The sequence below is a fragment of the Herpailurus yagouaroundi genome, unplaced genomic scaffold, assembly GCF_014898765.1.
Source record: "Herpailurus yagouaroundi ecotype Mexico unplaced genomic scaffold, PumYag 159, whole genome shotgun sequence".
Taxonomy (NCBI): Eukaryota; Metazoa; Chordata; class Mammalia; order Carnivora; family Felidae; genus Herpailurus; species Herpailurus yagouaroundi.
The window spans coordinates 29774379-29798017 of NW_024412400.1; the positions used below are offsets into that span (position 1 = coordinate 29774379).

The 23639-nt window shown below is 37.5% G+C and overlaps 1 protein-coding gene across 4 annotated transcripts in view; it reads right to left on the minus strand.

The window, feature by feature from the left end:
* Positions 1-494: 494 nt before the first annotated feature.
* The window catches only part of TOPBP1 (DNA topoisomerase II binding protein 1), a 62626-nt gene continuing 39481 nt past the window's right edge, over positions 495-23639 (minus strand). For all 4 annotated transcript variants that reach the window (XM_040480224.1, XM_040480225.1, XM_040480227.1 and 1 more), the window contains 11 exons: positions 22847-22993; positions 22626-22728; positions 20511-20703; positions 18058-18278; positions 17082-17248; positions 16725-16836; positions 12830-12993; positions 11934-12071; positions 10270-10359; positions 9939-10100; positions 495-1407 (listed from right to left, as the gene is read on the minus strand). In XM_040480224.1, the coding sequence (XP_040336158.1) occupies positions 1267-1407; positions 9939-10100; positions 10270-10359; positions 11934-12071; positions 12830-12993; positions 16725-16836; positions 17082-17248; positions 18058-18278; positions 20511-20703; positions 22626-22728; positions 22847-22993 (1638 nt within the window). In that variant the 3' untranslated portion in view covers positions 495-1266. The remainder of the gene's footprint in view (positions 1408-9938; positions 10101-10269; positions 10360-11933; positions 12072-12829; positions 12994-16724; positions 16837-17081; positions 17249-18057; positions 18279-20510; positions 20704-22625; positions 22729-22846; positions 22994-23639) is intronic.

Here is a 23639-nt window from a genome sequence, read left to right on the forward strand (position 1 = left end):
CCGATCACACAAAATGGCTGATAAAAAACAGGACAGTGTGGTTTCTATGTGGGGAGGGTGAAGTTTACATGCGAAGGCTATTTGTGTAGGAATTTTTGTCCTAAGCCTGAATTAGCTCAAAGCTGAAAACTTTGAAGGGCCAATTGTGAGGGCTGCGATAACCCATTATTTCCCTCCATTCAGAGGAAGATCTGATAAAAACTTGAGAGGTTTTGTTCCAGGTTAAGAACTTGGACCCATCACCATTTGAGTTTGCCTTTCAGAAAATCATTAGGAATGGGACCATTTACATAAAAACCATGGTTCTAATTCTGGTTTGTCCCTTCAACAAAATGAGGCAGCTTTACCTGTAGAGGACTGTGGTAACACATGTAGTACTTGGGGTTCAGATTAGATTAATAAAGGCTAATGCAATTTTATAGTTCCAACAAAAGGGTTTTTTTTAAACCCAGTTAATACAATATTCTAAATAAATGAGAAATAGAGCAATTTGCTTAAGCTAAATTTTACACATCATTTATTGTTTCAACAAAAGAAATGCTTTGCATTTAAAAACTTAATTGAATGGGGGGGGCACGTGGCCAGCACAGTAGGTAGGTAGAGCGTGTGATGTGATCTTAGGGTCATGAGTCTGAGTCCCATGTTGGGTGTAGAGATTAAACTAGTTGCCCAGATAGGTTTTATTTGGTTTTCTTTTTTATTCTTTATTTTCCAAGTTTTAGCACCCAAACTTGGCAAATATCATGGAGATTTGTACAAACATGCATTTACATATATATACACTCACATATTTTAGTTTAAAGCCTTGGTTCCTCATTAAACCTTGTGCTCAGGCTCCTGTTAAAAAGCAGGAAAGTAGTGAGGCGAATCAGGGGAAACGTGAATAAATCCCAATTGATAACTTCCTTGTTATGAATTAATGCAGGCATTTTAAGGTAAAATCCATCACCTTGCTAAAACTTCCACTAAACTACAGCCTCAGCTATTTACAAGAAAATAAATAAAAAGTCCCTTACACACTTCAATGTGGTTTAATGACAAGCTAGAGGAGGATTTGTATTTTGTTGTTATTTCAAGTAAGACAGTTAATGTTGCAGTGATTAAAATTTCAGGTGTTAAAAACTAATTTCAAGCAAGGTCATTATTATATGCTGAACCTGAATTCTTCAGACACTTGTCTTTAAATCACTATGCAAATCCATGACCGTAGCATTCAGGTTTTGTAATTTAAAAAGATCAGATTTGGTCACGAAAGAGTAAACACGATTAGTTTACTCTAGGTCGTTTGAGTTTCTTTTTCTCTGTAGGAGCTTTCCTCTTCTGTGATGATCCAGGCCCAGGTTCCTTATTCTGAAGAAATGAGATAGTTTCTGATAGACAGTAGTTTTCTACTTGAGGAGGGGATTCCTATAAAAGCGGGGAAAAAAAAACATTGTTCTTTTTTTTTTTCAGATTTCAAAGTGTTATTAGGTAATTCTTTAACCAAAATAATTTTGTCTGTTAAGGTGCTACCTAGCCCTTGTCACATTTAGGGAACAGACTGTGTGTGACAAAATCTCACCTTTTATCAGAAAAATTCATAGCTTGGATCTTGATAACGGTTTCATTTGTAAAGTAGGGTTAAGAAGTGACACCTTATACTTAGTGTCAGTTTTTGAAAATCTTTTTTACTTATTTTACAGATAAGATAAAGGTTAAATAATATTATAGAACTAGCAGGTGGCAAAGCCAAAATTCATATACTCTACTCTACCTGCCTCAAAAACCTTTGCAATTCTCTTATAACCATATCCTGACTGAAAAGGACCTTTCCTCCCTATTACAAGTGTGATAAAACTTGGTTTTCTAGCAAGATGGCAGACTGGATAACATGAAAATAAATCTTTCGATTGGACTCTTCCCCTGGATGACAACTTGTGACCCAAATATATTAAAAGCACCTAACACAAGACACAGGAGAGGAAATGAGATCAGGCAAATACTAGAAGGGGTTGACACTTGGTCAGGGGTGAATTTCTCTTTTTGTCATTTGTTTGTTTTTGGTCTGAGAAGCCCCAGTCTGTGTCATGTGGTCTGGCTAAACCTCAACAGAAAACATGTAGCATTAACGGCCTGAAACCACAGCCACTGGAAAATGAGGTGGGAAATCTCAGGAAGGAGCAGGGGAAGTCCCAAAGTCTGTTGTGAACTCTGCCCAAATCTTTCACTTCTCCCCATGGATGTACAGAGGTGGCTCAACGTAAGGCTAAAGATTTAAGCCCCCACGTATTGCAGAAGGTGCCTGCGAAGCAAACAGAATGGCATTCTCCTGAGGAACACAACAGAATCTAGAGTTTCTACAACTTATAATGTCCAGATATATCCAAAATTACTCCACATCTGAAGAACATGACCCATTCTCAAGAAAAAACAATTAGAATCCAAAAGCCCAAAAAAGAAATAGATATAAAACCTAAAACATATACTGAAACTTACAAAATGCTAATGAAAGAAATCAAAGATGAACTAAGTAGACATACTGTGTTCATGGACCAAAAGGCTTAATATAGTAAAGATAATATAGTAAAGATAATATAGTAAAGATTCAATTCACTTGATTCCTATCAAAATGGTAGCAAAATGTTTTCGTAGGCATGTAAATAAACTTATTTAAAAACTTACACAGAAAGGTGCGGGCCCTAGAACAGCTGAGACTGTCTTGAAAAAGAAGAGTAAAGAGGACTGCTTCACATCAGGGCTTACTACATGTATAATAGGACGCTATTGCAGAGGTAAAGACACCTAGATGAGTAGGGTGGAAAACCCAGAAATAGCCCCCACAACATGCCCAAGTGAATTCTGGCAAAGGTTCAAAGCAACTAAATGGAGGATGGTTTTTATGGTGGAGCAACTGGACATTCTAAGACCATTTTTTACCTAAATTTCATACCTACATGAACCTCACACCTCATAGGACCTTTATGAAGAGGACAAAAGCATATCACAGTCACTCTGATGAGCCATTACAGAAATGCATATTAAAGCCACAGTGAGAGATTACCTACACATCAACTGAATGGCTAAAATAAGAGACAGATGCTGATAAGGATACAGAAAAACAACACTGGTAGGAATTTAAAATATGACCACTCTGAAAACACACTCTCAATCATTTATCCCAGTGTAATGAAATCTTTTCTCACAAATGTTCATGGCAGTTTTTTTTTTTTTAAATGTTTGAGAGCACACGTGGGAGTTGGGGGGGGGGTAGAGAGGGGGTGGAGAGAGAGAATCCCAAGCAAGCTCCACACTCAGTGCAGAGCCCAAAGCAGGGCTCAATCCCATGACTGGGAGATCATGACCTGAGCTGAAATCAAGAGTTGGTTGCTCAAGTGTCTGAGCCAACCAGGTGCCCCAGAGCAGCTTTATTCATAACAGCCCCAAAATAGAAATAACCCAGATGTCCTTCAATAGGTTAATGGTTAAAGCTGTAGTACATCTGAACTATTCAGCAATAAAGATAAAATTGATACAAGTAACAACTTGATTAAAAAAAAAGCCAAAGATTAGACATTATACTGATTCCATTTAAGATTTTAAATGACAAAATTACAGAAACTGACAATGGATTAGTGGTTGCCAGAAGTAAGACAGCTCAGAAGAGAATGAAGAGAAGGAGGTGGGTGTAAGAAAAGCCAAAATGAAGGATGGCTCTAGTGACAGAGTGTTCTGTATCTTGACTGTGGTGGCAGACGCATAAGGAGAAGTGGGGGGTATTGGAATACACATAGACTGCATCATGTCAATGCCCTAGCCGTAAAATTTTACTACATTTTTGCAAGACCTTATCTACTGGGGGACACTGCATTATTTCTTATAACTGCATTTTTAAATCTACAATTAACTCAAAATAAATTGAACATCTTGTCATGACCCAGATGTTGGATAGTAAACAGTGATACCAAATCAGCTATTACACTTGAGTGAAATGAAAAAGCAGAACTAGAAGCCATAGAGATTCCAGATACAAAAAAACTTAATTTCACGGTGCCTGAGTGGCCCAGTTGGTTATGTGTTCCATCTCTTGATCTCAGGGTTGTGAGTTCAAGCCCTGCCTTGGGCTCTGTGCTGGGAGTGAAGCCTATTTAAATAAAACAAAATTTAGTATTGAAAAAAAAAATCTCCTGGAATAGGCTTAAGAGCAGAATGAAAATAACAGAAAAAAATCAGTAAAGTTGTAGGCAAATAAAGAGGTATTGGTCAATCAGAAAAACACAGAAAAATGACTGCAAATAAACTAAACACAGCTTTAGGGACCTGTGGAACTATATCAAAAGGTATGAGTGACTAAATTCCTAATGGAGCAGAAATAATGGCCAAAATTTCTCAAATCTGGTGAAAGTTCCAGACTGACACAGCTCCGCAGAAACCAAGCACAATTAATGTAAAGAAACAGCATCTGGAAATATCATAAATGGTGAAAACCAAAGATGAAAATTGTGAACAGTCAGGAAAAAAAAATGACATACTGCATTGCATACAGAAGAATTCAAATTACCACTGACTTCTTATCAGAAACCATGGAGGCAGCAAGAAAGTGGAATCTTTAAAGTAGCAGAAGAAGAAGAAAAAAAATATCAACCCCAAATCCTATATCCTACAAAAAGATCCTTCAAGAATAAAGGTAAAATAAACACTTTCAAAAACAGAAAAAAAAACAACAAAAAAACAAAAAACCACTAGAATTGGTCCCATCAGACTTATACTACAAACCAAAATTTTTCAGGCTGAAGGAAAACTGATACCAGAAAGTTTGCTGGCCCCTGCTTTACATTAAAGAACTAGACATTAAATATTTTAGGCTGTGTAGGACAGATGGTCTGTTGCAACTACTCAAGCCGGCTGTTGGAGTGCAAAAGAAGAACAGAGAATATGCAAATGCGTGAATGCAGCTGTGTTCCAGTAGAACTTTATAAAAAAGGCAGGGGATAGGATCTGGCCTGTGAGCTACAGTTTACTGTCTCCGAATTTAAAGGACAGGGGAAGCAAAGGAACCCGTATGATTCCAAGTTTTCTGCCTTCTGTGTGAAGTGGCACATGATTCTACCTAGACTATGAAAGGTTAAGAAAGTATATTGTAATCTGTCGAGCAAAACGCCCTGCCGCCAAGCAAAAAAAAAAAAAAGGCAAGAAAGGAGAAACACAAGAACAAAGGAGAGAAAATGAAAACAAATTGCAAAAAACCATAAACCCAGTCATATCAATAACTACACTAAAGAATTAACGAGCAAGACCCAAAGATACCCTGTTTAAAAGATGACAAATGAATAGATATCTGTGCTCAAGAACTGGAAGAATTAACATTGTTAAAATGTCCACACTACCCAAAGAAATCTACATATTCAATGCAATCCCTATCAAAATTCCAATGGCATATTTTTACCAGAGATGGGACAAACCTAAAATCTGTATGGCTCACAAAGACTCCAAATAGCCAAAACAATCTTGAGAAAGAACAAAGCTGGAGGCATCATGCTCCCTGATTTTAAACTATATTACAATGCTATGGCAATCAAAACAGTATGGTACTGGCATCCAAAGAGATCAATAGAACAGAATAGAAAACTCAGAATTAAACCCAGGGATTTGTAGTCAATTACAAAAGAGCCAAGAATATCTAATGGGAAGAGGATAGTTTCTTCAATAAATGGTGTTGGAAAAACTAGACAGCCACATGTAAAAGAATGAAATGGGACCGTGATCTTACATCATACTCAAAAATAAACTCAAGATGGATTAAAGATTTGGATGAAAGACCCAAGACATAAAACCATAAAACTAAAAGAAATCTGTAAGGAGCTCCTTAAAAAAATTTTTTTTTAATGTTTATTTTTGAGAGAGAGAGAGAGAAAGAGAGGTCATGAGCGCTAGAGGGGCAGAGACAGGGAGGCACAGAATCCAAAGCAGGCTTCAGGCTCTGCGCTGTCAGCACAGAGCCAAACGTGGAGCTCAAACCCACGAACTACGAGATCATGACCTGAGAGGAAGCTGGACGCTTCACTGACTGAGCCACTCAGGCGCCCCTGTAATGAGTGAGTTCCTTTGACATTTCTCTTGGTAAAAATTTTTTGGACTTCACACCAAAAACAAAAGCAACACAAGCAAAAATTAATAAGTGGGATGACATCAGACTAAAAAGCTTCTGGACAGCAAAGGAAACCATCAACAAAAAGAAAGGCAACTTAACAAAGGGAGAAAATTATTTGCAAATCATATATCTGATAGGGGTTAATATCCAAAACAATCTGATTAAAAATGTGAGGATCTGAACATTTTCCCAAAGACATATAGAAGGTCAACAGGTACGTGAAAAGGTGTTCAACGTCACTTATCATCAAAGAAATGCAAATCAAAACCATAACAAAATATTACCAAACACATTAGAATTAAAAAGTGTTGGTGAGGATATGGAGAAGAGAGAACTCTTTGTACTCTTATGGGGTATAAATTGGTGCAGCCATTATTTTTTTCCTCAAAAAATTAAAACTTGAACTACCTTAAGAGTATACTTCTCTTGATAAGCACTGAACCATGTACAGAATTATTGAATCATTATATTGTACACCTGAAACTAATACAACACTGTATATTTCAATTTAAAAAAATGAAAAATAAAACTACCTAGGACTCAGCAATTTGACTTTACGTATTTATCCAAAATGAAAACAATTTGAAAAGATTTCTGCACCCTTATGTTCATTACAGTATTATTTTCTTTAAAAAAATTTTTTTTAACGTTTATTTTTGAGAGAAAGAGACAGAGTGTGAGGGGGAGAGGAAAGGAGACACAGAATTGGAAGCAGGCTCCAGGCTCTGAGCTGTCAGCACAGAGCCAGATGCGGGGCTCGAACTCACGAACCGTGAGATCATGACCTGAGCTGAAGTTGTACACTCAACTGACTGAGCCACCCAGGCGCCCCTACAGCATTATTTTCAATAGCCAAGATATGAAAACAACCTGAGTACCTGCAGACAGATGAATAAAAACCTAATATACACACAACAATGGATTAATCAGCCATAAAAAATATTTCAGCCAAGGAACCCTGCCAACTGCAGCAAAATGGATGGACCTTGATGGCCTTAATGCTAAGTGAAATAAGTCGGATAAAAGAATAACCAGATGATCTCACTTGTAAGTGGAATCTAAAACAAAAACCAAAATAAAACCCACAAATCCCCCAAATGTGATAGACACAAAGAACCAAAGAGAGGCTGCCAGATGCAGGGCTGGAGGGCTTAGGGAAATGGGTAAGGGTGACCAAGACGTACAAACTTCCAGTTATAAAATAAGTAAGTCCTGAGGATATAATGTACAATATGGTGACCACAGTTAATATTGTATGGTATATTTGAAAGTTGCTAAGAGACTCAATCTTGGGAGTTCTCACAAGAAAGAAAACTTGTCAATGTGTGGTGATGGATATTAACTAGACTTATGGTGATCATTTTGTATATATATATTAACACACGCAATTGTTATGTTGGACATCTGAAATTAATGTTATGTCAATTGCATCTCAGGTAAAACAAAAGGTGGCCAGACTCCTCCTTGAGGCAGATTGCAAGACTCCTCATTGTTTTTCTTCATGTCAATTGTTTATTTAAATTCTACTTAACACGTACGGTAAACTGGTTTCATGTGTATAATTTACATATAACACCCAGTGCTCATCATAACAAGTGCCCTCCTTAGTATACATCATCCATCTAGCCCATCCCCCCACCCCCTTCCCTCCATCAACCCTGTTTGTTTTCTGTATTTAAGAATCTTTTATGGTTTGTCTACCTGTTTTTATCTTATTTTTGCTTCCCTTCCCTTATGTTCATCTGGTTTGTATCTTAAATTCCACATATGAGTGAAATCACAGGCTATTTGACTGACTTATTTCACTTAGCATAATACACTCTATCCACAGGAAGACTCCTTTTTGAATCAACTGAAACAATTCAAGAAGTACATGAAAGTATGAACCTAGAAGAGAGTCCCCAATAACTAGACCACCCAGACTACTGCATTCAGATCAAAGCTGCCAAGACTTGTGCACTCGGTACTTCCAATCAGCTTTTAATCCTCTACTCTTAACCATGAACAGAAAGCCAAGAATTACCAAATGTCTGATAAATTCCTCTAACATGGAAGATAAAGACCCAAAGAGGTGAATGCAGCTTAGAGGATGAGGAGAGTATGCAGAAATAAGAGAAGTTTGAAAAATAAACCAGTAAATCCTGACATCTAGTAGAAGGTATCACATCTATGAAGCAAAAAAAGATGTTATTAAAATACTAAAATGTAAATTCAAAAAAACTAAAAAAAGGTCTTGCTTATTAAAAACATGATACCGAAGTGAAGAGCTAACAAAAGGAGAAGAATGAACTGAGGGAACCTCTCAAAAAGTGAAGATTAAAAATACTTGCGAAACAAGAAAATCCAATATGTAAGTAGCAGAAGTACCAGAAGGAATGAACAGAAAATGGAGCGGGAAAATAAAAATCATCACTGAAATAATTCAAGATTTCCCAGAACTGAAAGATACAAGTTACCAGACCAGAAGAGGCTTATCATGTATGGCATTATATAAACAGACCCACATGATAACCTATCATTTTGAAATTTTAGAAAACTAGGGATAAAAAGAGCTTCCTACTAGATTACTTACATAGATTATGAATCAGGAAGGCTGTAACTACCCAACAGCAATACTAGGAGCAAGGAGACAAGCAATCAAAAGTCCAAGGAGAAAACAGTTTGGATGGGCGTCAAAGGCTGGGTTGGAACTTATCTATCAGTCAAGTGTGAGCACAGAAGAAAGAAACTTTCACACATAGAAAATCTCTGCTTATCTCTCATGTGCTTTCTCAAGTAATTACTATAAGATGACCCTCAACAAAAGGAGAGATCAGGATGAGATGGGATTCAGAAACAGGAGATCTGACAAAGAGAAAGGATAGTGAATGGAGGTCCTGGGAGGACAGCAGTGCACAGAAGTAGAGGGTGACCGTCCAGATTGGAGCGACGTGGCTAAAGACAAGCTAAAAGCTATCATCACCAAGATCCCTGTGGCTACTGCACCCACCTTTATTTTTTTAATTCATTCATTCGTTCATTCCCCCCAATGCACCTAGCTTTTAACCTGAGGTCAGAACACTGCGGTGAGCCTATCTGAGTTGTACTTGTACCTAGCTTATCTCGACCATGAGCTTGAACATGAAGTCGACACTCTCCCCTCCCTATTCTGCTGCTTTGCTCCACGCAAGTGTTCTGTTTTGAGCTACTTCTGAGAGCTAGGTAGGCAGTGGTGAGCTGAGACACAGAAATACAGAGCACCCTACTACTCCCCCACTGCATTCCTCCAGACATCTAGTACCCAACTCCCAACACAGCCCCAAGAGAGGCAGGGAAAGAAAAAGCTTGAGATTTTTAAAAAGTTATTTAGGTGTTTCTAGGAGTTAGTATTGCCTTACTAATTCCTCTTCGGTACACCTCGCTGCTTTATGATAAAGGCTTTTCAAAAAAAAAAGGTAAGAAAAAAAACGTAAAAAAAACATAAACGTGTTTTAGCCATTCTTTCTATAAATCCTGAGCCAACTCCCAAACACAAACAGCAAAACCTACACAGCAGGCTGAGTTTTGGCTTACCTTAATTAAAAAGCAGTTTTAAAGCTTTTAGAGGTACCTAGATTTTTATACCTGCCTCATTTAACTCCAAGTTCAATGTTTACATATGTGTTATTATAAAAAACAGAATGAAACAGAGAGGAACTGCACAGAGGAGAACAACAGGAGACGAATATTCTATTAATACATAAGCTAACAAGGGTTTTGTTGTGCGGTCACCTCCCTACGCATATAAGCCTGTCTCTGGGTATGAGGAGGGCAAGGACAAACTCGTACAAACCTGCGTCAGATAATCAGCAATGTAATCTGTTTTCAGGCAGTACACATTCTGGGCAGCAGCCTCTGCTATGTTAACTCCTGAGTCATCTTGTTTCAGTTTACTGAAGTCAGAGAAGAGATGTGTGGCCTCTTTAAATAAAGGTACAGAATGACCAGGTAGCACCTAAAGAAGAAATAAGCATTACAATCTATCACTGTCCCAAAGTAGTTCAACTGTATAATTTGTGCTTGAGAATTACCATCTCATAAAGTACAGAAAATCACCTGATCACAGCAATCATGGTTAGAAAATAACTTGTGTAAAAAATTTAGTAAGTTGACTCAATACAAACCTTCGCTCCTCCTGACTGAAGAAGGCGTTTGAATCCTGCTTCTCGGGACTGGTCAAGATGTAAGATGACCTTCCACCCACTAAATGCCCCCTACAAATGAAAAAATACCAGTGTTGAAATTATTTGGGAAATAAAATACAAATACATTATTTTATCTGTAAATTTAGTTTTATGTCAACAAATAACCTTTACTTCTGCCACAAGTGGTAATTGTCTTTGGTCAGAATACTTTGAAACACACAGCCAGGGTGTTGGGCACACAGTAGGCCATCAATAAATACTTGAAGATAAGGAAAATGCTTTACTGATTAGCTAACATGAAAACAAAGCAAATTGACTTTTGTTTAGTCTTTTTTCTCATAATTAATCCAGGGTAGAATTTCATGCACAGCTTCTTTAAAGAAGCTTCCATTATATTTCTCTTGAAAATGTTTGCAAATTGGAAATACAAAATATTTAGCTAGGGAATAACAATCAACAGAAGCCAATGGAATTACCCTAAAGAAGGGAAATTAAGGCTAACAAGGGCTTGGATAAAGGAGAGAACTCAGAATACAACACAAAAGATTATCTAACTTGGGTTCCTAACCTTTTTGTAAGCCATGACCTCTTTGACAGTTGGGTGAAACCTATGGACCTGTTCTTTAAATAATGATTTTAAAGTAACATCTTTATTGAAATGTAATTTCCATGCCACATGAACAATGTTTCAAAATATTGTTTTGTTTTGTTTTTTTAAAGATTTTTAAAAAATGTTTTGAGAGAGAGGGAGGGAATATATCCCAAGCAGGTTCTGTGCTGTAAGTGCAGAACCTGACATAGGACTCTATCTCACAAACTGAGATCATGACCTGAACAGAAATCAAGAGTTGGATGATTCACCGACTGAGACACACAGGCGCCCCTAAAATATTTTTAATATAAAGGATTACAAAAAAACCCCACATCTTTTAAAAAATTATCCAAATATTTACAAATTTATAACATAACAGATGTGCTTCTGCACAAAAGACCTAGTGATGGCTGAATAACTACTAAAATTTTAGAGCAGTAAAGACAGATGGTAGCTATACTTGGTGAGCATAGCATAATGTATAGTTGTCAAATCACTATGTTGCATACCTGAAACTAATGTAACACTGTGCATCAACTACATTTCAATTAAAAAAAATGATGATGGGGCACCTGGGTAGTTCAGTCAGTTAAGCATCCAACTTTGGCTCAGGTCACAATCTCACAGTTTGTGGGTTCGAGCCCCATGTCGGGCTCTGTGCTGACAGCTCAGAGCCTGGAGTCTGCTTTGGATTCTGTGTCTCCCACTGCCCCTCCCCCACTTACATGCTGTCTCTCTCTCCCCCTGTCAAAAATAAACATTAACTTAAAAAACAGTGATGAACACAAACAGTACTTTAAGATACTTGCAATATAATGCAAAGCAAAAATATCTTGATTTTTGTTGGGGTAAAATCACTGGTACTGTTAATAGCGTTGGGATTTGTTACCCAGACTTCTATAATGAAAGGAAATGCTTTCAATTAGATGTTAGTAGAAATAAAGATGTATTCTTCCGCCCCACCCAGAGTGTGTATACAGGCTTCCTGACTTCAATCCACAATTCCTGAACGCCATTCAAATAACCTACATAACTATATATATGTTAATACCTCAACAATGCCCGATTCTTGTCTTTGCTGGATTTTTTTTCTCCATCTCATTGCTGCAAGTGCTAGTCTTCGTTGCTGTACAGTGATTCCAGTCAAAACGTCAAGTATGGAACTACTTCCCCATTCATAGTCTTCTTCCTAGACAATCAGTACAACACACTTTGGAGTTGTCCTACAGTATGTCCTTAAGGAGTCCATGATCTAGTAAGAGTTAAAAGCTATACACTCAATTGTTATAAATATAGAGCACAAAATAAGCATCAGTTTTTGAACAGAGAAGGAAATGTACATGAATTTCGATTCATATACCAGGATTTTAATTAGAAATCAGAAAAATACTGCATACGTTTCTAAGAGACACAGATAACTATACCTTAGTAATTGATAAACATAGATTATTTGGTTTCATCTACTGTAAGATGAACCTCACAGAAGGACATGTTCTCAGTGGACACATGTATTAACAGCTTGATTACCTGTCTACAGAAATCAGATCCCTAAGGGATGTTGATTGAAAACTTCAAAAAACTACATGGTAGGTATTACTGTGATGGTTAGTTAGGAACCAAAATATCTCACACAACTTAGTATTTAATGGACTGGCAGTAAAGATAAAAGCTTATAACGAGATAATCTTGAAATTTTCTAATGTTGTTCCAATAAGAAAAAAAAAAAGGCCCACTTCCAAATTAAAATTGATATCACTAAGAGTCTGGGTTTGTGATCTCTATACATTTTTTTGTTTTGTTACTGTGGGCCTTATAAAATTGGTATAATCTAATTTGTCACATTTAGTTATTTCAATTATATGAATGGTCAGTGGAAGTACTGGAATCAATTGTTAAGAAATTTACTTTTAAAGAAACATGATTCTTCATGTTAATTTGAATACACACCGGCACAAAGTGCCCAGCAGTCCGGGATGCTTCCAGGTAGGAGCGATGAAGCACCCACTTCCCAGCTGCCAATGAAGCTAAATACTTCTCGTTTCGAAGTGGATGTCCCACAACAATGTGTGTACAACTAGGATCAAAGCACTGCTTCTCTATTACTAGTCCACCTAAAGTAGAGAAAAATGGATACTTTATTGGAATTCTTAACTTTTCCTAGGAAAAAAACATGTCAACTCTGCACAGAATTTACAAAATACACCAAATAAAAAAAAAACCTTGACTGAAAATTATTTCATTTCACATACATTTTTATAAAGTAATATTTTTTATGAAACTTTAAAATATGAAAGAGGGGCGCCTGGGTGGCGCAGTCGGTTAAGCGTCCGACTTCAGCCAGGTCACGATCTCGCGCTCCGTGAGTTCGAGCCCCGCGTCGGGCTCTGGGCTGATGGCTCAGAGCCTGGAGCCTGTTTCCAATTCTGTGTCTCCCTCTCTCTCTGCCCCTCCCCTGTTCATGCTCTGTCACTCTCTGTCCCAAAAATAAATAAATGTTGAAAAAAAAATTAAAAAAAAATAAATAAAATATGAAAGCAAAACAGTAAAATGAACACTCACACACTGGCCACCTGGCTTCTAAAATTATCAAAATCCTGCTATGCCACTTCAGTCTACCTCCTTTCCAGCTTAACTATTTTAAAGCAAATTCCAGACACTGTGTTACTCTATCCCTGTCCAGTCAGTATGCATTTCTAAAGTACATGGCAATTTTCAGGGGTGCCTGGGTGGCTCAGTAAGCGTCAGACCTTGGCTCAGGTCATCATCTCACGGTTCGTGGGTTCCAGCCCCACATTGGACTCTGTGCAGACAGCTCAGAGCCTGGAGTCTGCTTCGGATTCTGTGTCTCCCCCTCTGCCCCTCCCCTACACCCACTCACGTGCTCGCTTGCTCTCAAAAATAAACATTAAAAAAAATTTAAAGTACATGGTAATTTTCTTATACAGCCACAATGCCATTATCAGATATAATATAATTAACAAAAGTTTTTTGCTATCTCAATACATTTCCTTGTTCAAACTTTCCAGTTTGTCCACACTTGGTTACAATTAAAATATAAAAAGAAACAATATAAACAGAGGCCATATACTACTGCTGGTATCTCAAGTTTCAACCACTTTTGCAGTTTTCAAGCACTGAATATGCATAACCAGGGAGACAGAAGTCAAAAAGGGGCTTCTACAGACTAAAAGCAGAAGAAAATTTTCTGTGAGTGGAAATAAGGTCAGTAGCCCAACAACATAGAAGCTTGGGAGGAAAACACACACAATAGGTAAACAGAGATGAAGCAGCAGGTGGGGGCTGACCCTCTTCTCATACAAATATATGAAGCCTGACTTAAGAGGAAAGAAGGTGGCGTAAGCATATGTAAAGCATAGCTTTTGATTTATACTTCAGAAGTGAGATTACTGGTTAGGCAGAGTTGTTTTAAGGACTTCGTGAGAATTCAACAAAACATTCAAATTCTACTCATGCTTTACAGAGGAGTCTAATAATGGCAGCAATACTGTTTGAGCACTTATTATATGCCAGGGACTATTCAGAGTGCTCCAGATTATGAACTCCTTTAATTCCCACAACTCTATGAAGGTAGGTGACTATTGTTATCTGCAATCTACCCATGATGACACAGATACACAGTAACTCACCCACTATCAGAGTGACAAAAGAACAGGAAGGTGAAAATTCCACATTGTAACAGGATCTAATCCTATATAACAAATTCATGCTGTAACCCAGACAACACAATATATCAGCTGGCCACGCTTCATTTATAATATGGTCTCTCTGCATTCTAGTATCAAAAACTTTCTATTCAGACTCAATTCCAGCACAGTCTGTCCTCATCTGCCTCTTTTCTCTGTCCTCTTCTAGAAAATGCTCTGCTAGTTGATACTACTCTTGTCCACAGTTTACAGAGATGGAACAAAATACAGGAGATGAACACCTGAAACAGCTTCTTTCATTTTGGGACCTCTACTTAAAGCTTAACAATTGTGACTTACAACTCTACCTGATTTAGCAAGTAACCGAGAAACTGTTCCGCATGAGTCCAGTTTCCAAGAAATACAGCTTTGCAATTGTATGACTGTATTTGACAGAAATTTTTAAAAGAATTTTCAATGTTTATTTTTCAAAGTGGGGGGGGAGGGGCAGAGAGATGGGGACAGACGATCCGAAGCGGGCTCTTAGCTGACAGCTGCAAGCCTGATGTGGAGCTTAAATTCACAAATGGTGAGATCCTGACCTGAGCCAAAGTCAGACACTCAACTGACTGAGCCACCCAAGTGCCCCAGTATTTGACAGAAACCTTAAAAAAATCATGGTTTTCCACATTCTCAAAAGGACAGCACTAAATAACATTTAATACTTTCTTGACAACTCAGGGCCATTACTAAAACAACCATTTCTTCTTTTATTTTTTTTTAATTTTTTTTTTTTAATTTAATTTTTTAAATTTTTCTGGGACAGAGAGAGACAGAGCATGAAGGGGGGAGGGGCAGAGAGAGAGGGAGACACAGAATCGGAAACAGGCTCCAGGCTCTGAGCCATCAGCCCAGAGCCTGATGTGGGGCTCGAACTCACGGAGCGCGAGATCGTGACCTGGCTAAAGTCGGACGCTTAACCGACTGCGCCACCAGGCGCCCCCCATTTCTTCTTTTAAAAGTTTTTTTTTTAATGTTTATCTTTGAGAGAAGAGAGAAAGAGCAGGAGTGGGGGAGGGGTGGAGAGAGAGGGAGACACAGAATCTGAAGCAGGCTCCAGGCTCTGAGCTGTCAGCAGAGCCCGACACAGGGCTCAAACTCCCTAACCACGGTATCATGACCTGAGCTAAGGGTGGATGCCTAACCAACTGAGCCACCCAGGTGCCCCTAAAACAACCATTATATCTTAATGTTTTCTCAATACCAAGCTGTCAGATTAAGTTCTCTTCCTATACTTTCCCTAACCCTGTACAGCTGCTTTGTCCAACAGAGTAGGCACCAGCCACATGTGGTTATCAAACACTTGAAGCACAGCCGGTCCAAATTGAGAGGTGCCAAATTGAGAGGTGCTAGAAGTGTAAAATATACCTTTCAAGAACTTAGTAAGGAAAATATCATTGGTATTTTATATTGATTTTGTGTTGAATATAGGATTTTGACTTCACTAGGTTAAATAAAATATACGTTTAAAATTAATTTCACTTGTTTTTTACTTTTTAAAATGTGGCTACTGGAAAGTTTAAAATTACATATGTGGCTTATGTTCTCTTTAGGTTGGACAGTACTGCTAAAGAGCACCAGGTTACCTTCCTAGCATGCTGCTTCCAGAATGACATCAGGTGGACAGCCTGACATATATAGTGGAATGTTACAGAAGAGGTTGTTCCTCTCTGGGTATTACTCTACCTTCAACCTCAATTAAATGCAGTGTTATTTTAAACCTACAATTGGAATGATTTCACCAATGAACAAAAAGCTCAAAGCAGCACAAGACATTCTTAAATCATTTTGATGGATGGTTTCAATCTAAATAAACTTTAAATATTTACATGCTATAACTCAGTGACTTCAGATTTATTTAGACCTTTATAAAATCAAAGTTCTAATGCTGACTCAATACATACAGCCTTAGACAAGTTACCCATCTTTTTAAATTTTATTTTGCAAGTAGGATCCACACCCAATATGGGGCTTGAACTCACAACCCCGAGATCAAGACTTGCGTGCTCTACTGACTGAGCCATCCAGGCACCCCCGCTCCAATGTTTTTAATCTCAATTTCTACACCTTACAAATGATATCAACTACACTAGTTTCCAAGTAAGGTTGCATTTTTGACTTAAGTAAAATACTTGTACCTAGTTTTTCAATCAGATGACAATAATCAATACGTTCTTGAGGATTCAGAGATGACAACTGAAATATGTACTGTTTTTTTAGGTCTTCATGAGTTTCCTCTATTGTTATAGTCTGAAATGGAAGAGTTTTATTTTAGAAAAAAAATTAACACTAAAAAGGTTATCATCAGCTATATGATTCTTTTTCAGTGACACTTTACTTAGTCTTCCAGTTTATCAAATACAGAAATAATAATACAATGCAAAGAAATGCAGTTTTCAACATCTGTGAACTCCTGATACTGTTATCAATAAATTTTTAATGCAACAAAATAGCAATATCAAAAGGGCATATCATCATACTTAGGATAAACTAACCTTTTCTCTAGGGTGTGGAGCCACCGGTGGGTTGGCCAGGGGGAAGGCAATACTGGGGGCTTGAGGTGTAGGGATCAGGTGGCTGTCTTTAATTGGTGTTTCCAGTTCTTCAGAGATTGGGTGTTTTGGGGCTTCAGTTACACACATGTTTCCGGAATCACAGACAGCTGAGGGCAATAAAATGCTGCAGTGTGATGTTACCCAAATATGACTAAGAACAAATTCAGGCAAACAGTCTCATCTGTCTTAACCAAGATGATATTAAACACAAACTCTGGAATATACACGTAAAAGCAGCCTACCTCTAGAGCTTATAAATAAGTGCAATTAATTAGCTTTTTAAAAAGGCAAATAGGTTATCTGCGGGATTCTCCCAACCCTTTCTTTAAATACCAAGCTTTCATCAGTAAAATGGAACCCAAATTTGTAAAATGACAGCAAAAGCTACAATTGGAGAAAATCTATTTAGTATAGAGATAGAATCATGCGATATGAGAAAAAGGGGGAGAAAAAATGACCAAAAATGAAAGATAGGAATCATTTTGTTTTCAAGGTGGAGCCCAAGGGAAAAAATAGGAGAATTCAGAAAGAAACACATACAAATTCAAAGAACAGATATAGGTACCTGCTGGCTCAATTTAGAAGATTTAAATGAAAATAAAGTAACTGGGCAAAGTCCAAACTTTAATGACACAAATGTACAAAGGATGAGAAGGAGAGAAAGAACAATACTGAAAAACTATGTCTGGAAAACACTGCCCAATCTTCAATTTCCAATTTAAGAACCAAAAATGTTATTCAATTTACTGATAAATTATCTCAATTTATAATTATTTTTTGTCTCTTACTAAAATCAAAAATATCTAGTAAGTTTTTTGTTTGCATGTGTCATTCAGAGAACCACAATCTGCTTATCTATTTTTAAGAAGCCAATGTGTACTTCATGCAAACAAATGAATAGATTTCCTCTCGTTACCCTGTTCAGCAGTTTCTGCGTCATGTAAAGGCTCCTGGAAAGGAGTATCCTCCAATTTTTTAATGTCAACCTGAAGCTCAGAATACTGTGTGGGACAACTAGGCCACTGCAGATTGCTGGCAAGCCGTGCTCTCTCCTCCCTGGCTGTTGGGTCATCCCAAATGATCTGTTCATTCTGGGAGGGCTCCGTGTTGATATCAGGTACTGTTTGACGAGACTGCCTAAGGAGTAAAAGTGACAATTTTAATAAACAGATAGGCACGACAAATCTACACTCATAAATTCCATAAGACTGCAAATTTGAGGCTCACCTTTGTATGCCCACCATCTAGCACACAGTAAGCACCTGAAAATATGGAATAAATAAACTTTGGGAAATTTTTTCTTTTAAAAATATTTCTTTCTAAAACTTACTGTTTTAGTTAGAAAAGAAAATATCTATTTCGACTGAATGTCCATATATTTAAAACTTTAAAAGGGAAAGTTTACTGTCAAGAAATTGTTTTCAAAATTCTAAAATGATTGCTACATTTGAAAATGGAATTTTTCTTAATTATACAGGCTTAGGGAAACACGGTAATGTTTAGAAAACCAGTTACTTTGCTTACCAGCAGTTGTATTTTTATCACTTGAAATAATAAGAACTATAATTACACAGGAAAGACCCTATAAAAGCTGCCTTAAAAGAAGGTGCTTTTGGCTCTTGGTAACCGAACCTCCCAGAGTCTTAGATCAGTCATATACTGAACTAGAGTGAAGCATGTTTTATGTCATAATTATAATAATTCCACTAGACGGTAAATATAATTCCAACTGTTTTCCTTCTAAATATTAAATCCTCCAATGTATGTAAATGGAATCTTAACAAAAATAATTTAGCCCAGAGAGTTCATTTGCCTCAAATACAAGGCAGATAGCCTTATTCTGAGTATACTTATTTACTCTGACTTGGCACAAGATTTAGGCTCTCTGTAATGACAAAACATCATCTGAAGTACATTAGACAAAAAGTCACGTTTACTCAGTATGAAGATACAGAATTGGCCTCATGAAATATACAGGTAGCTTAAGACAGATGCATAGTTCAATCAATCAATTCAAGATAGAAGTCCCCTAACAGTCAACATACAATTAGAGATCCTTCTATCAGGAAAAAGATGAAGTTATGCGACTGAACTTGTCATATCACACTGAGATCTGTAATCACCTTTTCTAGAAGGTAAATTTGTAAAGAGAATACAAAATGAATGTGGTTCTAAAAGAATTTAAATTTCTCTCTCTATATTACAATGTTTAGAACGATTATTATTTAATACCAACATGACAGAACTATCCACTGAATCCATTTCAAATGAGGCTTTTTGAGAGAGAGAGAGAAAGAGAGAGAGACAGAGAGAGCGAGCCACAGAGTGCAAGCAGGGGAGGGGCAGAGAGAGGGAGACACAGAATCCAAAGAAGGCTCCAGGCTCTAAGCTGTCAGCACAGAGCCTGATGCAGGGCTTGAACTCATGAGCCGTGAGATCATGACCTGAGCCAAAGTTGGATGCTTAACTGACTGAGCCACCAGGAGCCCTGGTAATAAAAAATATTAATCATGCCTCAATGTGAAGCAGTTGCTTGGTATGGAACAAACCTTTGTCTGCCTCTTACCCCAAAGTAAGAATTCTACAACTGCTTGGAACAAGAGAGGGAAGGAGGAAAAGCTAGGAAGTAATGGAAGAGAGAAAAGTCTACAACCAGTATAGTATCTGCATATAATATATGTATATAGATTGGGCTAAGTAAGGCCCAGTACTATAACCCTTTTTTCCTGTTCTGTTCTTGTTATTCTAAACTTCTGCTTTGCCGGAAAAAAAAAAAAATGCAGAATGAGGCTTAACTTATGGAACTGAGCGAGTAGAAACCCAAATAAGGATCAACTGATGAATGGATAAAGAAATTGTGGTTTATATACACTATGGAATACTACGTGGCAATGAGAAAAAATGAAATATGGCCTTTTGTAGCAACGTGGATGGAACTGGAGAGTGTGATGCTAAGTGAAATAAGCCATACAGAGAAAGACAGATACCATATGGTTTCACTCTTATGTGGATCCTGAGAAACTCAACAGGAACCCATGGGGGAGGGGAAGGAAGAAAAAAAAAAAAAAAGAGGTTAGAGTGGGAGAGAGCCAAAGCATAAGAGACTTTGAGAACTGAGAGCAAACTGAGGGTTGATGGGGGGTGGGAGGGAGGAGAGGGTGGGTGATGGTTATTGAGGAGGGCACCTTTTGGGATGAGCACTGGGTGTTGTATGGAAACCAATTTGACAATAAATTTCATACATAAATTAAAAAAAAAAAAAAAAAGAAAAAAAAAAGAAATTAAAAAAAAAAAAAAAAAAAAAAAAGGAGCTACCTTTCTGTTGAGTCACCTAGTTGCTCCTGTCTGCCACCAGTGACAGGTACATACCTCAGTGCCTCCAGGACTCTACTTCGCCCACTGCGGGCAGAGCGACTGCTATCAGGGGTTGAAGAAGTGCTGTTACAACCACTTCTTGAAAGGGAAGCCCTCTGCCCTTGGGGTTTCACTATTGACGTCGCAGACATGATCTCCTGCAGCTGCTTCTGAAAGTTCTCTCTCATCTCCAATGTCTGTGTCAGAGCTTGAAACACATGCAAATACACCAATTAAGGTAAGTTTCTCTTTTTTATCACATCTCATTCACATTAACTATTTTGTCTGTATTTGAACACAGATTTATTAACTTGACATTTATTGCTTACTACAGGCGACAGTAATGAACAAGACTATGAATACTGCAGAACCTTAGGCCGTCCTTACCAGAAGGACCGTATATGAAAAAATCAAAAAAGCCCTTCCAAGACATCCTGCTAAGACCTGCAGTGATTCTCCCTTTTGTAGAACTCCCTGTCTGCTTCTGACCCTCTTGTGTTATGTACTATGCTCTGAGGTGCATCCATAATTAATGTATGTGATTTCTACCCCTTGGTCCTTAAAAACAGACCACAATATATATATATCCTTGGTTTCCTTGTAAACACAGAAATAGATCCTAAATAAACATTTTTGGAATGAACTGAGTGGGACTAACTAAATAACTAAATAGGTAAGTCATAAGGAAAGCTCCAGTAGGGTAAGATGAGTAAGGAAAATAGAAAATATTAATCCATTAAAAAGAGAACATCTACAGATAGTTATTTGCTGCTGTACTCTTTGTAATAGCAAGAAATTAGAAATAGCCTGCATGCCCATAAAAGGGACTGGCTAAATGGTCATTCATAGAAATGTGAAAGAAGATTCAAAATGGAAGCATTGCTAAGAGAGTCACTCAAAACAGAGTCAAAGGACAAAGGACGTGAGGCTATGCAAAGTCTCCTGTTTCAATTCTCAGGTACACTATGAGCTTTTAACTTCTGTCAATTGCAGCTTGTCAACCACAAACTCCACCACCTCTTAGAACATATCCTTCTATTTTGGACTCAAATAAAGGTTATCATCTGTTAGCTAAATAACAATCTTGTATTAGATAGTCAATTTAAACTCTGACAGCCCCAATCATATTTCTTCCAAAGCAAGTTATATAACCTTGCTGTTTCTGCCTTTATAAGCCTGTACTCCCTGCTTGCAATGACGAGTTTTAATGGACTCTATCTCCTGGACTGCAATCCTGAAAATCCCAAATAATTGCTTTTGGTTGCTTTGTAGCCTCTTCTTGGTCAACACAATCAATACTATACAGTTACAAAAAAAAAGAAAAAGATCAAACAAGATCCTTATGTACTAATATGAAACACTCCAAAAGTTGAACTATTAAGCAAAAAGATAAAGATGAATGTACAAAATAGCATATATAGTTATGTCCACCATTTATACACTTTTTTAAAAGTACAGAAGGAGTGGGGCACCTGAGTGGCTTATAGTCAGTTGAGTGTCCGACTTTGGCTCAGGTCATGATCTTGCGGTTTGTGAGTTGGAGCCCCACATCGGGATTGCTGCTGTCAGCTTATCAGCACAGAGCCCACTTTGGATCCTCTGTCCCCCTCTCTCTGCCCCTCCTCCACTTACGCTCTCCCAAAAAATTAATATTAAGAAAAAAGTGCAGGAGAGAACATATGTATTTATGATTGTATATGCATAACACAGCTCTAGGATACATAAGAAACTAAAAACACTGGAAGGCAGGGAGAAACTTCATGCCTCCTTCCATACCTTTAAACCATGTGAATATATTAAAATATACCACATATACAATAAAGCTTTTTGGAAGTTACTGAAAACTGAAGAATAAATTTTTACAAAACCACCAATTCCACCTACCTTTAACAGAATAGGGCTGTATCACACTAACTCTAAAATAACTTGTTCCACAGATTTCACAAGTTTGGACACTTATAAATCACTTAAAGCTTTGCAAATTATTACTTAATGATTGGCATATAACCTCAAATCAATCCTCAAATATATGCTTTACTTGTATTTAGCAACACAGAAAACAAAGGAAGCATTCTGTATGAAAGATAGAGATTTGTAAAAAAATGTTTTTTGTAACTTAAAATATTTTACCTCCTTTAGAGTCATTCCTTCCATCTCCATTTGATGTTACTAATTCTTTATTACTGGTGGTCATATCGTCTATGTCATTTTCTTCTACAGGCAAATGATCCGGCTATTCAAGGAGAAGAATTATAATTTCTCAAAACAAGTCATTACATTTGGTTTCACAGCACTGTAAGATTATGCATTCAGCTTAAGGAGGGGGTAAATGCATCATCCGTATCATCTACCTCATCATCCTTTGTTGCTGAATCAGCTGAGAGTAGTCGACTATTACAGAGTCTGCCATCTTGCACTGTACTGATATCCAAGCTCATTTTGGGATTATAAGTATGTGGATAAAGAGATTCAGGAAGATGCTTATACTCTTGGGCACACTGCAATACAATGGCAGGCTTTAAAACAGGGCTGAAAAACATCTTAATGAATAAATGATGTTAAGCAGAATAAGGACAACCAATCCATTATGTTCTAAGATGGCAAAAGTTTACAGAATTAAAGTTTTGAAAAGTAGGTGACATTGAAACATTCCACCATACAAACGAAAAATTATTCTCACTGTTTAATGTCATATACACTAAAGAACAAAACATATTTCATTCCTGTGCTTTTGCCAAGGTATCAATCCTATTCCTGGGAATACCCAGAAACAGAGAAAAATTCTAGAAAACACAGTTCTAAACTGCACTGGTGTGCCAAATTAATTCACCTTAAATTTTTAGAACATTTTATTTCACATCATTTTTATTAGCGACAAGAATCAGAGAAGTCAGAAAGAGTATCCATTAAAGACTTGTTAAGTATGGGGTCGCCTTGTGGCTCAGTTGGTTAAGCATCTGACTTCACCTCAGTTCATAGGTTCGAGTCCTCCCACATCGGGCTCTGTGCTGACGGCTCAGAGTCTGGAGCCTGCTTCAGATTCTGTGTCTCCCTCTCTTTCTGCCCCTCCCCTGCTCATGCTCTCTCACTCTCTCTCTCAAAAATAAATAAATGCTAAAAAAAAAAAAAAAAAAAAAAAAAAAA